Raw genomic sequence first — 13,486 nt, 5'->3', positions numbered from 1 at the left:
ATCACATAAATCAAAGGGAGACATAAGCACAGGGCACCCAAACACCAACAAGGGGCATATTTATTAACATTGGAGACAAACATGACCAGTGATTTTGTTCATAGCAACAATCAGATCTTTTCTTTTGTTTTCTAACTTGTAGATGTCTGTTGAAATCAGAATTGCGCTCACCGCATTAGCAATGCAGCCCCCCCTACACCCTCTCCGCTGCTCAAAATGGTATGCGCCGGGTGCAAGGGGGGCCAGCATCAGAAAGCAGCTAGGCACCCCCAAATGCCACTGGTACTAAACAACCACCATGTTTCTTGCTCTTTGAACCTTGCCTTACACTTAGCCCCCCCCCAGGTTGCAGATTTTTGCTCTCCATAAAAACCTCTACTCCTCACATAAATACACGCTACATGAACTCAAAATTGCTGTATTTATAATGGTGGGGTGGGATGTGGAATTATTGATTTTGGATGCATTTGTGGGTGGTCTGACTTTCCCTCTAGTGGGTACCCTGAAGGTATCAGTTGGGGATTAATTTGACTTTAGTGATGGGAGAATTTATTCACCAGGAATAAATTTGCGGCAAATTAGCGCGTTTCGCTGCTGGCGAATAAATTCAAGAAATTGGCGTGAAAATTCATGAAGTTTGCAAATAAATTTTTGACACCGGCGAAAATTAAAGGCACCCATTGACTTAAGTGTGTGTCAAATTGTCGCCGGTATCGGTATTGACGCCGGTATCGGTATTGCCGCCGTTATCTGGAAAACCCAAGGTCCCAAAAATGTTTGGATAACAGGTCACATACTTGTATATTTATGTAAATATTGCCCTTTTACATCTTTACCTTTGAGCCTCTATTTTATGATATTCTCTGTGCTGCCCAAGGGATCAACTCACCAGAAATACTGCAGCTTTAACAGTAACAGGAGAAAGTATGGAAGGAAAATAACTTTTTCCGGTAATTGACTCATGCAACTAACATGTATGGTTTGTTCTTAAAAAAAATCTCTTTTTGATTACCCAATGACACATACTATTAAAAAAAGTATATTATTATGAAAATAGTTTATTTACGTGAAGCAGGGTTTTACATATGAGCTGAGACCTACTTTTTATTGGGGTATAGTTTTCCTTTAATAGTCACAAGCATAACCTTTTTGGCCTTTGTGGTCTCCTCCTTCTAGTCTTTCCTTGGAGATCTTAAATTTTGTTTATTTATTTGTAAAAAGTTTCCACTTTGATTAAGATTATTGCAATGGTAATTGTGAAAAAAGGCAGCAAAATAGTTGCTCCTAGAAAAGTGATTTTTCTGTAATTTTCCATTAGTTATTATTATGCATGCCTCTTCACTGAAAAATGTTCAAAATATTTAAAATACTGTAATTCTGTGCTTTTGAATTGGGAAAAAAATAGAATATGTAGTTTAAAGGGGACCTGTTACCCATAGTGATGGGCGAATAAATTTGCGAAACCGCCGTGAAAATTCACCAGTGTCAAAAAAATGGACGCTGGCGTTAAAAATGAGACGCCGGCGCCGTTTCGTGATTTTTTTCGCCATTTTGCGAATTTTGCGGGAAATTCGCGAATTTTTCGGCAAAGCGAAACGCCCCAAATTCGCCAAATTTCTGGAAAGTTTCCACTTTGATTAAGATTATTGCAATGGTAATTGTGAAAAAAGTAGAGATGCACCGAAGTCCAGGATTCGTCCTTTTTCAGCAGGATTCGGATTCAGCCGAATCCTTCTGCCTGGACAAACGGAATCCGAATCCTAATTTGCATATGCAAATTAGGGGTGGGGAGGGAAATCACATGACTTTTTGTCACAAAACAAGAAAGTAAAAAATGTTTTCCCCTTCCCACCCATAATTTGCATATGCGGATTCGGTTCGGTATTCGGCCGAATTTTTCGCAAAGGATCCGGGGGTTCAGCCGAATCCAAAATAGTGGATTTCGTGCATCCCTAGAAAAAAGGCAGAAAAATAGTTGTTCCTAGTAAAGTGATTTTCCTGTAATTTTCCATTAGTTATTATTATGTATAATAACAATCTTCACTGAAAAATGTTCAAAATATTTAAAATACTGTATTTCTGTGCTTAAATGTAGTTTAAAGGGGACCTCCCACCCAGACATATAAAACTGTATAATAAGTCCTTTTTATTTCAAATTAAACATGAAACCCAAATTATTTATTTTATTAAAACATCCATATCAGTTATAAACACATTGATTCATTCATATCACAGCTTTTAATCAAATTTTACTTTCCCTGCATTTATCCCTCAGGCATAGAGGTGGGGCAGGCCAGTGGCGTAACTATAGAGAAAGCAAACCTTGCAGTTGTAGGGCTAGTTACACCACTGGGACAGGCAATTCATTTCACTTTCCATTCTGCCCTCCCTAAATGTCCCTGCACTTCCCACATTCAACCTCCCTCCTCACCATCTGTGTAGAGTGCAGCCAGTGCACGGACATCAGGTCCTCCTTTCTGATGCACACACATGATTTTGGGATAATGCAAAGTTTGTCTTGATGACAGCTTTTACAAAATGGCTGCTGTCTGCTTACTGTGATTGTGGATTCCAAAAGAAGCCACAAAAGAAAATATGTCATAATATGTATATTATTGTATAATATGTACGTTGTGTTTATCTAGCTTGACAAGCACGATGAAATAGGATTTGGAATTATTTTTTAGTGTAACAGGTTCCCTTTAATGACGAAAGTGAAAGAAGCAGGATGTTTTCATTCAGCAACATTTGTTATTTTGGTTTGTGACCATCATTTTACAGCAGTTGTGTTGGTGATTACTTACAGAGCAGGAGGGAAGCCGTGCAGTACAAATTGTTTTGATGTTTTCAGGAGAAATGTAAATACGATATCAAGACAAAATATCTTTTCTGACTGGCCCGCCTTTTAATTGGGAAAGAATTACAAAGTGTTGTGAATAATGTATTGCTCTAGAGACTGGGCTCAAGTTAGAAAACAAGTGTTACCATGACAACCTGTTGTATCTACAGTCTCCCTGAGGTTCCCCCTTTACTAAGTTATGACTCACGCAGCCAACGTAGTAGAACAGAATACGCTTATTCATAGAGCTATTACTGCAAAGTCCCGTGGTTGTGCCAAAACTAAGAATTGAGAAGAGTTAGACACTAATCACACACTGCTCCATGCTTCCTAAACTTATTGTATTTTCAGTTAATTTATCTTACACTAAATATATTTGAATTATGATTCCCCTAGGCAGAAGTGGAAGAACTCTAAGGGGAACAAAACAGTGACCCTTCATGTGCATTAATACAGCACTTGTGCCCCCAGAAACCACATGATGCCCAGTGTAGTGTCAGGCTGCATTGTCCTAATCATCTGGGAGGAAGGCAGGGCCCTGTTGTATTCTGTGCCCTGTGCCCATGCATAACTTGGAGGGGACAGGTAGGGAATAAGAGGGGTATGTCTATGTGTTTTCCCCTCTACCACCCCTCCTGAATATTGTATTGCCAAGAACAGACAGCACTCCATTCAATGGGGTTGCCTCATGTCTCTCATCCAAAACACTGAGGCCTGCAGTGATCCTGTAGTTTGCATTGTGCACACTGCATAGGAGGTTATGAATGAACCCTTTAGTGTATTATACACTATATTAGATTATATATTTTTACAACAATATCCAAAGAAGTTAATAGAGCTTTTCAGCAGTCTGGGGGCCTTTCCAAGTTCAGCCAGCTCCTGCCCACAGGTCCCCAGTTCAGCAGCACTAAGTTAAGGCAATAGTCTATGAAGGACATTTTATCTGACACATTTTTTCTGTCCATTAGGATTTTAAGAAAACAATTCTGGCCCTACAGAACTTACTATACAAGGAAAGACTTAATCCCTGGGGCGTGGCAATGTATTAGGAACCACCCAGTTGTTATAACTGCTAACCACAGACCCTGGCCAGTGCACATATTTGCACTGCACTACACTGGCCTGGGGTGCTTTTGTATGGTGTGCTGTGCCGTTGTCTTCTTAATGGTGCTTACAAATCCCACTGCTTCCATCGGCTTTTCTTATGACCAACAGAACAAAATCAGGACTTAGAATTTGAAACTTGCTTTGTTGCATATGTACACAACCCAGAGTTGCTAGGATCACAGAGATCAGAAGCAATATGGACATGGATAGCTCCCTATAGTAGTACACTGGCCCGTGCATTTTTCAGCTAAGAGGAACACAGGCCTGGGGTCTGAGGCCTGAGGTTACCACTGGGGGTGGAGTTGTATTAACTAAGCAGTTCCATCTCTTTTTAAATCTCATTTTAATTACAGGCAGGTAATGTCAGTTTTTTGGCTACTAGGTGCAATGTGACAAGTCTGGCTTTCCATTGGCTTACCCCATTACTTTCCCATATTTTAACATAATTTAGCGGAATTAGAATCCAACCTGTGTCAAAACCCATAGCTCCAAAAGGGGACTATGCTTCAGCTTTTTGTATAAAAGAAAAACTAATGACAGGTTTTATTAAGTTTTAATGAGTATTCAGATGATCAGCATCCCCTACTGTCAGTATTAATATGATCATCCATCAGGTCTCATTTTATTATATTTTGTAATATGCTATTTTGTATTACAGTATAACTTGTGGGTATCACTCTCTAAAGTACAGATTTCTAGCAAAATCAAAGTATCCATAAAATAGAAAATAAATAAATTAGTACATGGCTACAAAGCAGGTGTTTGTAACTCGCCTCTGGCTGGGCTCTAATAACCTGACAATGAAAACCTTTAGTGTTATATAAATAATTTATTATTGGTATCTGTTAGGAGATGCAACATGGTGGCCAAAGGGCCATGGTTAGTAAAATCCACCTGCATACCCTGGCCTGTCAAAATTATGCCACTCGGTGCTTGGTCAGGTAGGAAGCAGCACCCTTCCAAAAGTCAAACTGATGAAAAAAACCAGAACAGCAGAAGGGTAGGCAATCGAGGAATCATGCGGTGAATTTATTATATTATGATGCAATGTTTCAGGGTATGTCTCTTCCTCTGTATACATCTCCTGTATACATAAGGAAGAACTGCACCTGTAACATCATGCCTGGGCTTGAAGCAGTGACCTGCTGTTTTCAGCTAAGATCCTGGTTCACTGTTATTGGTATTCTTGCATTTACAAGGAGGCATGGCTTGATCCAGCCAGCGTCAAACTGGTGGGTTGGAGGCCCACCCCACATCTGTCACAACCCCCCTACAGGCCCCCCCATCTCAGAAGCAACCCTTCCTTTGGCCCCCATGTGTACCTGCCCTGTAGTTGTGGCCAAGATTGGGGATGGGGGGTGGGCCAGATCAGTGGGCAGCATGGACCTTGGGGTTGTGGGTCTGGTGTCCGCTGGGCCGACTGGGTTTTTATCATGCCTGCCCTGCCATCCCAGTAGAACCCTGCTGCTATTAATCTGGCCAAAGGTGCTCTGTGTTAGCCATTAGTCTGGCTATAAACCCCCCCTGCTTTGCACTGACTCATTGCCTGTTGTCTGTCAAGTTTGCTAACTCCAAGGTGCTCTGAATACTGCTTGATTGTTCCTTGATTCCTACCTGCTCCTGTCCCATGTGCGTCTGGTTCTGACCCTAGCTTGTGACTGACCTTGTCCTTTGTCTCATGATTCTGCTATTGCTTCTGACTTGGCCTGTCTAACTATGTCCAGCTCTGTCCTTACCAGCTCCTTTCCCAGAGTTTACATTTGCCTGCCATTGTGGGAGTACTGGATTCTCGTGTGGTAAGTCCTGGCAGCACCTGACTAACTGGGGGTCAGGCCCGTAGCCAAAGGTGACTGTTATAGGCAGAAAAGCATGCCTAGACAGGAATCCAGTCACTCCCCTTGAGTTTGGGGACAGTACCCCTAAAACTAAACACCATAACACAATAAACCCGCAAACGTTATCCCCACTTGAACTTGCTCAGTTGTGCTGTTTTTTCTTCCATTTGAATTACATTACTAGGGTCAGCTTAATGCAGTCAGTAATCATGGCGTTGTCAGCATCAATCAGCTATAATGTGCTTATATATTTAGCAGAGAGAGAGACCAGAAACCTAGCCAGAAAAGGTACTCCCCTCTAGTAGGCAACATTCATCAGAACAATGCAGGTTCAAGTTGCCTTTCCCCAAAAATATTTTCAGCCTTGATTTAAAACACACAGCTAGGATAATTGTTATCACGCTATGTGAGAGAGCTTCCCAAATAAATATTCATAAATTAGTAAGCGCTAATGATCAAGGTCCACTTACCTCCTGAGTCTGTCAGTATTCATCTATGTAACACAATTCAGAATAAGTGTACTTTACATTTTGATTCTGAATTACCCCAGTTGTGTTACCTTAGGTTTAGCCACACTGGTCACAACTTCTGGCAAGTCCTGATAGGGCATGTGTTGCATGGGACTCTTTAACTTGGGTGGGCTCTTCCTGCACTTGTGGAGGAAGGGTTAACCACACTGTATCACACACACAAAGATGATCTTTTTAATAAATAATAAATACAAATAATATATTTTATTGTCTCACTAGGGTTGCTGAGTACATGTTACAAATTATAATTCAGTAAATGTTTCAGATACTTTTTCTGCTAGCTGTTATTCATACAATCTCAGCTGTAGTGTTCACAACATCCCAGAGGTAGTACTCACAGTTAGTGATGAGCGAATTTTTTTGCTATGTATGGTAGCATGTATGGTTTTGCAGTGAATTTCTGGGTTTTGGCACTACTAAATAGCGCAACAAAATTGACACACTGTAAGTTTCACGTACGACAAAAATGTTGCGGGGTAGACCACACGGTAGACCAAAAAGTCGCACATAGATGTAATGTATTTTGGAACAAAAATGTTGCAGCCACAACAATGTCACCCACAGATTTTAATGTGTTTCACAAATTGTTTGCTGTTTCGCGAACGGGACAGATTCGCTCATCACTACCCACAGTTCAGTGTACTAGTCCTCAGTCCCATAAGGCAAAGCTGACTCTGGTGTATTACTCCAGGAATCTCCTATTCCTTGGCCTAAACATTTGCCACCTCTCTGTATTTCACCCGGACAGTCTGGTTTTTCGAAGGGCTGCCGGGGGGAAAAGTGCCTGTCCGGATTTCACATTCACATTTAAGTGAATGACATGGTGATCAGCCAATCTCACCTTCGCTCATGGCAGAAATGCCCATGATGTGGTGGCTTCCCCTTTTAAAGACTAGGGAGACCCTGACACCCCCTGGCCAAATTCTAAACTAGCAAGGGACATGCTTCCCCTACCAGCTGTAACATAGGCTGGCCAAAACCCTCCAGAGCAATACTTTAATAAAAAAAAAACCTTTACCCTCCTACATACATAATCTATTTGTTTCATGCACAGCACTGCAGAATATGTTGGCACTTTACAAATGCTTATTATTAATAATAATAATAATAATAGTAATTAGTGATGGGCGAATAAATTCACCAGGTGTGAATTTCCACCGTTTGGCGCTGGCGCATATATTCGCTGGTGAAAAGTATGACGCGTCAAAATATCCGGCGTGTCAAAAAAATTTGGGCGTGTGTCAAAATTATTCATACACCCATTGACTTTAATGCATATGGACAAACAAGGGGTGCATATAAAAAGTGACGCGGGCAGCGAATTTTAAATGGGAAATTTGCGGTTTATTTTTGGTGAAGTGAAATGGGAAGAATTCGCCCATCACTAATAGTAATAATAATGATTTGCTTGCAATAAACCAGAAACAGTACACAAATATAAATGTGAAAAATGTGTTCAAGTTTGACATCAGATTTGTTTATTTCTTACAAGGACCAGAACATCCAGATCTCAGTATAATGCAAGACCCATAATAGCAGGATAATGACTCTTAAATAGGTTACTAAAACCCTATGACAAGATGAAAGGCAACTTCATTTTACTTGCACATAGTGTATATCAGATTTATACAAGATTGTTCCCTTTTATACATCTTCAACCTGAAAGAAGTCATTCCTCAGAAACCAGGAACATTATTTTTGCCTGGATTCAGTGGTAAATGAGCCATTAGTCTCTTCAGATGTGTATCTAGGCCTTTCTGTTTGCTGTTGATTAGATTTGAGTCAAAGTGGGCCCTAGTAATAGCACATGGTAGGAAATCTTTTTTGTCAAATATAGTAGTTTGATTACTAATTTCTTCCTGACTTTTTTAGGACAGAGCGAGAATGCAATTAAAGAAAGCCTGGAGGTAATGTGATATCGTGGCCACTGGGAGATTTCCTGAATAGGCACTGCAATCAAGAATATGGGAGTAACCCTTTCGTGCCAGCCTGTCAGAGATATTTCTCAACATTCATCATCACAGTAAATTCTAACGCCACCCACTGCAGTACACAAAGTATGAAATATGGCACAGGAAAATCTATACCTGTATGTAATAATGAAGCTGGAAGCTGCAAACACTGTTTGGCTTCTGTGGTTTCTATAGAAACCTAGGGCAGCCTTTTGTGTCTTTAGTTCTGTATCTGGGGAATTCTGCTTACACTTATTTTTATTGGATGAATAGTGGTTATACTTTTTTTTTATTGGATATGTATAAAATTACCAGCAAACCTTACAATCTAGAAGATATAGCTAATGCCAATATTGGAAAACTCCCAAGCAGCCAATATAACTATCACTCAACCCCTGCTGCTGTAGAGCAAAAATAAGACATTTGTAGCCATCTTTTCTATGCTAGGTATTTAATCCCATATGGATACATTTAAACACATGCACAAACTTTGAATCTCCAGATGTTCTGGGTTTACTGTACAGTGCCGTCATCTATTATTTCCTGGTATCATTGCTTAGCTGTCCCATGCTTTCCAGCATATCTTTCTTGCTTTCTGACCTGGCTTTAAGTAAAAAGTTTGGATCTTAAAGTCACATGAGCTTGAGAAGGACCATGTAATTTAAATTCTAGACATAAACCCCATAAAAAGTACATGCGATTAAAATGTACATCCCTTTTTGCTGGGATTAATTCTTTCTTCAAGAGAAACTACAATATGTGAAGCTTATTCCCTCACTATAAATCCCTAGAACTCAATTAAATATTTTCATTATTTTCTTATTACCAACAGGGATGTTTCTCCCCATGCTGCCATGAAAGGAATCTGCAACCCCTTCTTATACCCAAATTCTGGCCACTCCTCCACCCCTTCCTTACTTAGCTAACTTTAACCCTGTACTCTGCTCTGCTTTTCTAACCAGGTCAAGAAAAATAATTTGCTGTGGGGCCCGGTAATATCTAGTTACACCACATAATCTATTTGTTTCATGCACAGCACTGCAGAATATGTTGGCACTTTACAAATGCTTATTATTAATAATAATGATAATAGTAATTAGTGCCTTAAAGAGTTTGGGGTCTGGGGTTATATTTACAATTAACATTTTCTTCCCATTTATATTTACATGTCAAAGTTATAAAGCATTAAAGGTGTTTCTGTTCTATAATCTCTATTTTATAATTAGCAAGAGAAATAATCTGAAATGAAATAAATAAAATGAAATGAGTGTCTGGCCCACGCAGAAGTAAAATAGAGTTGTTTCATTAGTGTTTCAGAGCTTGTTTAATTTGGAAATCAATGTGAAACCAGAGCCCTGTTAGTTGATATCAATGTACAGCCCTCAGCATCCTCAGGAAGGGTATTGGTTTTAACTACTGTCAGGACACACAGTTTTTCCTTCTCTGAAAAATCTATGCATATAATCTAAAACAGTGAAGAGCCATTCATATAAAGCAAAATTGTAGCTTGCTAGAGAATATTTCTCGGTATCATTTATATAAGGTTAACATATTGGGGCTCATTTATCAACACAGGGCAAATTTGCCCATGGGCAGTTACCTATAGCAACCAATCACTGATTAGCTTTTTGAAGCCAGCTGCAAGTAGAACAATCAATGCAGCAATTTGATTGGTTGCCATGGGTTACTGCCCATGGGCAAATTTGCCCAGTGTTGATAAATGACCCCCGTTGTGTACTGTCCATGTGTTAGTTGACATTTCCTTCAAAACTGTAGCTAAGATAAAAATACAGATTTAATTTTAGGGAGAGGCAACCTTTAGTTCATGTGCAGGTGCAGAAATACAGCTCCCAGAGACTCCTGACGATCAATTAAGTTTGGAGTAGTCCTGCCACAAGTTGAGGGTAATTCTAACACTGTAAACTGAAGCAGTTTAGTGCATCAGTACACACCTTCACATTTCACTTACACATGTATACACACTATTGTGCAACTGCACATATCACTCTACTTTGTTTTTAATTACAACACCTGACTTCTACTTTTCTAAAATGGGCGTTGGTTAAGGCAGTCTCTCCCTCTTAAAAGCCGCTTAGCAGTTGGCGGGGGAAGATTTAGCACAGAGTTTGAAACCAAAGCACTGGAGATGTTTACATAAAGAATTGTTACTTCATAGAGAGGTAATGTTCCTTTTTTACTATGACTAAAGATAAATAAGTTAGGGACCACCATGTGGGGTTTTACCTTGACGTGGTATGGTGGCTTATCAATATTATGATCATAACTTTGTAACAAAAAAACCCTGTTTCAAAATTACATGCACTTGCATATTTACTAGAATCATTTAGACAGGGCTTTAAACTTTTTGAAATTGGCCTTAGGTGTGCATCCACAATTTCCCCTAGTAGTGCATCAGTTTAGACTAATTCAGAAAGTACTGTTACTACTACTTGTTTATAAAATACACATTACTACAGCAGGGGTTAGTGATGCATGTGATACATATATGTGATTGTGATACACACTATCAGGGATAAAATTATACATTTGAACAATGGTGTCCAGCTTTCATGCATGTCATGCATGTCCCAATATACAATATGATGGTGGGATGATTTAATACATGGACATCTTTGATGCCTGTGGCAAGGCTGGAGTCTAAGGAGGACCATGTCTGTTCCCATGGCCAGTACACACATTTTATGCTATTCTTTTACCAGCTCTAATTATATGCTGTCTACTTTTAGTTCTGATGATGAAGGCACAGCAAACCTCTATGCCAGCAGAGGAGGCACTGTACAACTCTCAAAACTAAAGTGACAATAATATATCCCCCCCCCAAGACAACCCATTTATTTCACTGCATGTAATTCATACAAAACTTTTCGATGAGTGTGATATTATGGCAAGCGTGCGTCGTTGAGAAAAGAAATCAGTAAGTAAATGCTTTTAAATTCAAGTGCAATGCATGTAAATGAAACTTTCACATGGATTATGTCACGATATAGAAAGGTCCATGTCAGATACCTATTTGATATTTTGGAAGATTTTACTAATAATTTAGATGTAGAAGTCATAAAATACATCTCTGGGATACAGCATTGGCCAGTAATAATATGTTTACTACAATTCCCAGCATTTCCCAATAGCAGCTGCTGCTGGAAACCAGTATAACAGCTGCTAACTGAAGCATGGGCACCCTTGCAGTGTAGGATCTGTCCGTGGTCCTGAAACAAATTCAGCATCTTAACCTTACTTGATCCTTAACAGTTTGAAGAGTAACTTGCATACATTAGCTATTTCTATTTATTTTAAAGATAACACCTACTAACAATCAGACATATATGATTCTTATATTCCCACAAGCTTTCTCACCTTTAAACTATTACTCACCCATATATACAGTATGCACCTCTGTGAATGTGTATGCATGACTCACAAAGAAATGGAAATACTGAAGAAGCTGCAAAGTGCAATACATTATCTTAAAGACAACTAATTAAATCTATAATGTGTGTACATGTTGTTAACTCACCACTTGTATTCTTGTTCTGTTTCAGGCGCTTTCCACATAGACACTGCAGCATATGCACTCCTTTCTTCAAGAAATGCCCCAGAATCTTCATTGATTGACTTTTATATTATTCCAAGACAGATTCACAATGTGAAAGAGTCAGCGGCTCATAATCCACTGCATGAGTCTCACAGTCGTATCATCGACTGGGGTTTGTAGAGAAACTAGCATTCGAGATCAGAGGATTAAGAACTGCTCAACCATGACATGTTGGGACTTTTCAATGAAGGCAGTTTGCCAAAAGGGGCAGAGCTACGAAGATCTTTGTGACAACGTCATTTGGAAAACATTGACTCTTGCCATAGCCCTGCCTCCTGGAACAAAAGCTGAGCATCTAAACAACAAGCAGCTACAGCAGCACTGACATAAGACTACAGCTGATAGGAGGAGAAATCAACACTGAGACAATGGGCACACGGATGACTATAAAAATGACAAATAAATGTGCATCTTACATGTGCATTTGTACGTGCAAAATACACACATATTATTTACAGTTCAGAGATCTGTGCCCTACATTGTTTATATACAGTTTGTTAAAGGAAAACACAGAACATGCACAATATTTAAGCAATTCAAACAGCAAAAGCAAGCAGCTTCTATGGTTTTCTCTCATTTATGAATGCAACTTGCAGGGATCCATCCAGATATCATGCAGTAGGGCATCATATATCCCATATCCCTGGCCATGACAGTTTGTTGGGTATTTGCTTTTGACCAAAAATGCTTACATTTGTCTGCGGGTCAGTGCCCCCAGGTACAGTATGGGGGGGCACTGTACTGCCATTTTGTTCCATCTCCCTGGGATTCTTTGCACAGACTTTAATTGTAATTACATTTATTTAATTACAGTGAAACCTATTTTAAGTACCCTGATTTTACATTGTGTTTTCCCAGATTTTACATAAAAATGTCGTCTAGATATTCCCAAAAATTTCTGTTTGTCCTCTGTTACTATTAGTGAAATAAAGAGATTTAACATACTAACCAGATGTATGTTTTGCCATGCTTCTGCCTATAAATGGTCAATTCCAATAAGTCTGCACCTCACACAGTACTGCACCAATCACTTATTGCTTTAGGTTGTGCATGTGACTGTCAGAGAGGTACACACCCCCCATAATGTAAAATTAATACTGCAATGATTAACCCTTGTTATTAAAGCAATACATATTGAATTTCACAGTAAAACTGACTCCTGTGATTATATCCTTTCAGTACTTGAAGAAAAAGTTGATTTAACAAATTTCTCTATTTCTCTCCTTTCCCCTGAAAAAACATAAAATGGAGGTTCTCCGGTATTTTGTTGCTCCCTTGTCTTAAAACTAGATTTTTGTGATTGCAAAATTCTACTCATTAACAAGGCAGTAACTACTTTATTACTAGACTAGAAGTTTGCTCAACAAATTAGTATCTAATTTTGGCATTCCAAGGGAGATTATGGGTCAGATTTATCAAATATTAAACAGGGGAATATAGGGGGATTACCAGCAGTTTCATAAATTTCCTCAGTTATTAACACTTTCCCAACTGTCAGAAACAGTTTCTTTGATCAAAATAGGCAAATATGTCAATTTGTCAGAATGTGTCCAACTGGTTTGCGAACCGTATGGGGTTTTAGAGATCATCATCATCATCATCATCATCAT

The 13,486-nt window shown here is 39.2% G+C and overlaps 1 protein-coding gene across 2 annotated transcripts in view; it reads right to left on the bottom strand.

Annotated features, from left to right (window-relative positions):
* The window catches only part of fgf12.S (fibroblast growth factor 12 S homeolog), a 231,793-nt gene that overhangs the window by 136,057 nt on the left and 82,250 nt on the right, over positions 1-13,486 (bottom strand). The window contains exon 1 of one of the 2 annotated variants that reach the window (XM_018242077.2): positions 11,799-12,231. The exons of the other annotated variant lie outside the window; for it this stretch is intronic. Coding sequence (XP_018097566.1) covers positions 11,799-11,889 — 91 coding nt within the window. The 5' untranslated portion in view covers positions 11,890-12,231. Of the gene's footprint in view, positions 1-11,798; positions 12,232-13,486 lie in introns of those variants that run through there. 2 annotated transcript variants of the gene reach the window in all.

The sequence above is a fragment of the Xenopus laevis genome, chromosome 5S, assembly GCF_017654675.1.
Source record: "Xenopus laevis strain J_2021 chromosome 5S, Xenopus_laevis_v10.1, whole genome shotgun sequence".
Classification (NCBI taxonomy): Eukaryota; Metazoa; Chordata; class Amphibia; order Anura; family Pipidae; genus Xenopus; species Xenopus laevis.
The sequence above is the reverse complement of the archived record's forward strand: the minus strand, read 5'-3'. Positions and strand labels throughout refer to the sequence as shown.